The 1994-nt window shown below is 59.7% G+C and overlaps 1 protein-coding gene across 1 annotated transcript in view; it reads right to left on the bottom strand.

The window, feature by feature from the left end:
• The window catches only part of IL17RA (interleukin 17 receptor A), a 31515-nt gene that overhangs the window by 9353 nt on the left and 20168 nt on the right, over positions 1 to 1994 (bottom strand). The window contains exons 8-10 of the mRNA XM_007469521.1: positions 1705 to 1729; positions 901 to 1047; positions 123 to 235 (exon numbers count right to left, since the gene is read on the bottom strand). Of these exons, the coding sequence (XP_007469583.1) occupies positions 123 to 235; positions 901 to 1047; positions 1705 to 1729 (285 nt within the window). The remainder of the gene's footprint in view (positions 1 to 122; positions 236 to 900; positions 1048 to 1704; positions 1730 to 1994) is intronic.

Genomic DNA, 1994 nt, shown 5'->3' with positions numbered 1-1994 from the left:
GGAAGGAAGAGCGGCGTGTGTGCATGTGCGTGTGCGTGCGTGCGTGTGCGCGCGTGCGTGTGCTGTTCCCCAATGGTCACCACCATCCCCGCCCACACCCCCCGCCCCGGCTGGAGTCTTACCCGCTTGTGATGATGCTTCAGTGTGGACAGAAACTCAAACTTGACACACAGACGTTCGTTGGTGTTCAGCTGCAAGACGGACAGTTCCGCTCCCTCCAGGTAGAGGATGCTGGCTGGGGGGCAGAGGGAGGGGAGGCGCTGCAGCTGCAGATCAAGGGGTGCGGGGGGCGCACGTCCCGTCTGGGACGCTTGCCCGTCTTACCCACCCTCCGCTTCCTGCTCCTTCCAAGCTCCCTTTGGGCTGGATTAGCCACTGCCTCGTGGACAGCTACCCCTGCTGGACACGGACAGCGACACTACCCAGCGCTCGAAGCGAACGCTTTGCAAATTCGTGGCTAGGGCACTGGCGACACGCTGTGGGTGTCAAAGGGGCGTCCCCGAGCTTGAAGAGGACGCAGCAGCCAGCGGGGCTGGAGCCTCAGGAAGAGGTCTCCCCCAGGCCGTCCACGGGTCTGGGCGCCCTGGTCACCCAGCCCTGAGAGGTTGGGGCACTGCTGTCAGGAAGGCCAGCCCCGCAGTCAGACAATTCACGACCTGACGCCTTTTCCGGGGTGATGCAGATTTCAGGCTGAAGAAAGGCCTTCCTTGAAGGATCATGGGTTAACATCCAAACACTGAAAAAGGACTCACTGCCTGAAACGATGGGTCCTCTCACTAAACTGGCCCCTCGTGTCTGAGCACAGGGCTGGGAGCCCAGTTCTGAGTCTGGGGGGAGGGCCGGGCGGTCCAATCTGTGGGCTCACCCGGAGGTGGGAAGCAGGTCCAGACGCCCACTCACCGTCTGTCTGAAGCGTCCACTCGACGTGAGCCACGGGGAGCAGGTGTCCTTGCTGCGTGTGGACAAAGCGCAGCTGGGTCTGCATGTCTTTGGGGGGCGAGGGGGTCAGGCTTCGAGGGTGGATCCAGGTGTCGTCCAGGCAGGTACCTGGGGGCCAGGAAAGGCAGAAATCAGAGGCTTGCAGGCTCTGCAAGAAACCAAAGATGCAGACCAAAGAAGACACCTCATGGGGGTCCAGGGAGCCAGGCCTTCATGGTCAGGCCGTGACCCTGAGACCGCGGCTGTGCTCTCAGCTGCCCAGCCCTGCTCGCTCTCCTGACGCCTGTCTGGGGTCACGGCAAAGCTCTGATGTCTAAAGGGCACCTCAGGAGAGACGACAAAGCATGCCCTTGGCTTTGAGAGGAGGCAGTGGCTGGAAGTGGGTCAGGAGAGTGAGGCAACCATAAGAGCTGCTCTATTGTTATGTGCGGGGTCCCTAATGAGCACAGACACTTGAACTGTGCCCCTCCTCCTTGAATTAAAACACAAAACAAGGTCCCACCCCAGATGTCTCCCACTTCAGGGTGACAGCTCTGGCGAAAGAGTCATATTACAGATTCACCAGGGTAGCACCCCAGAGAAAATCCTAATGACAGGCCTGCGCCTCCCACCCTGACTGCTGCACGATGAACGTCCTTGACGGAGGTGCAGGTGCGGCCCCAAATCTCAGGGGTCCTCCTGCTGGGGGCTGGGGCCCTCGTCAGCTCAGCACGGGGTCAGCGCTTCATTGCGGCAACAGGAGAAAAACAAAACCCGGTGACTTACTGTTCTTGACTGTGCAGTTCAGCCCCTGCGGAAAAGAGAAGCAGGTAATTACAGACAAGAAAGAACTTGAATTCACAAGCCGGGCTCTGGCGTCCCCGGGCTCATTCTCAAGAATGAAACACAGGCACCCTCCCTCTCTCTCTGAGGGACACTCTCGGAGCGGGGGGGACCACACCTCTCTCCTGTCAACTGAGGAGACACAGGGTGAGAAGTGGGCATAGCACATGGCAAATGGAATTGGCATTTTCTGAGTGCCTTTAGGAGCTGGGAGGCACCTTAGCCTCTTTCCC

The sequence above is a fragment of the Lipotes vexillifer genome, unplaced genomic scaffold (assembly GCF_000442215.2).
Source record: "Lipotes vexillifer unplaced genomic scaffold, Lipotes_vexillifer_v1.1 scaffold395, whole genome shotgun sequence".
Classification (NCBI taxonomy): domain Eukaryota; kingdom Metazoa; phylum Chordata; class Mammalia; order Artiodactyla; family Lipotidae; genus Lipotes; species Lipotes vexillifer.
This window is presented reverse-complemented; position numbering and strand designations above follow the sequence as displayed.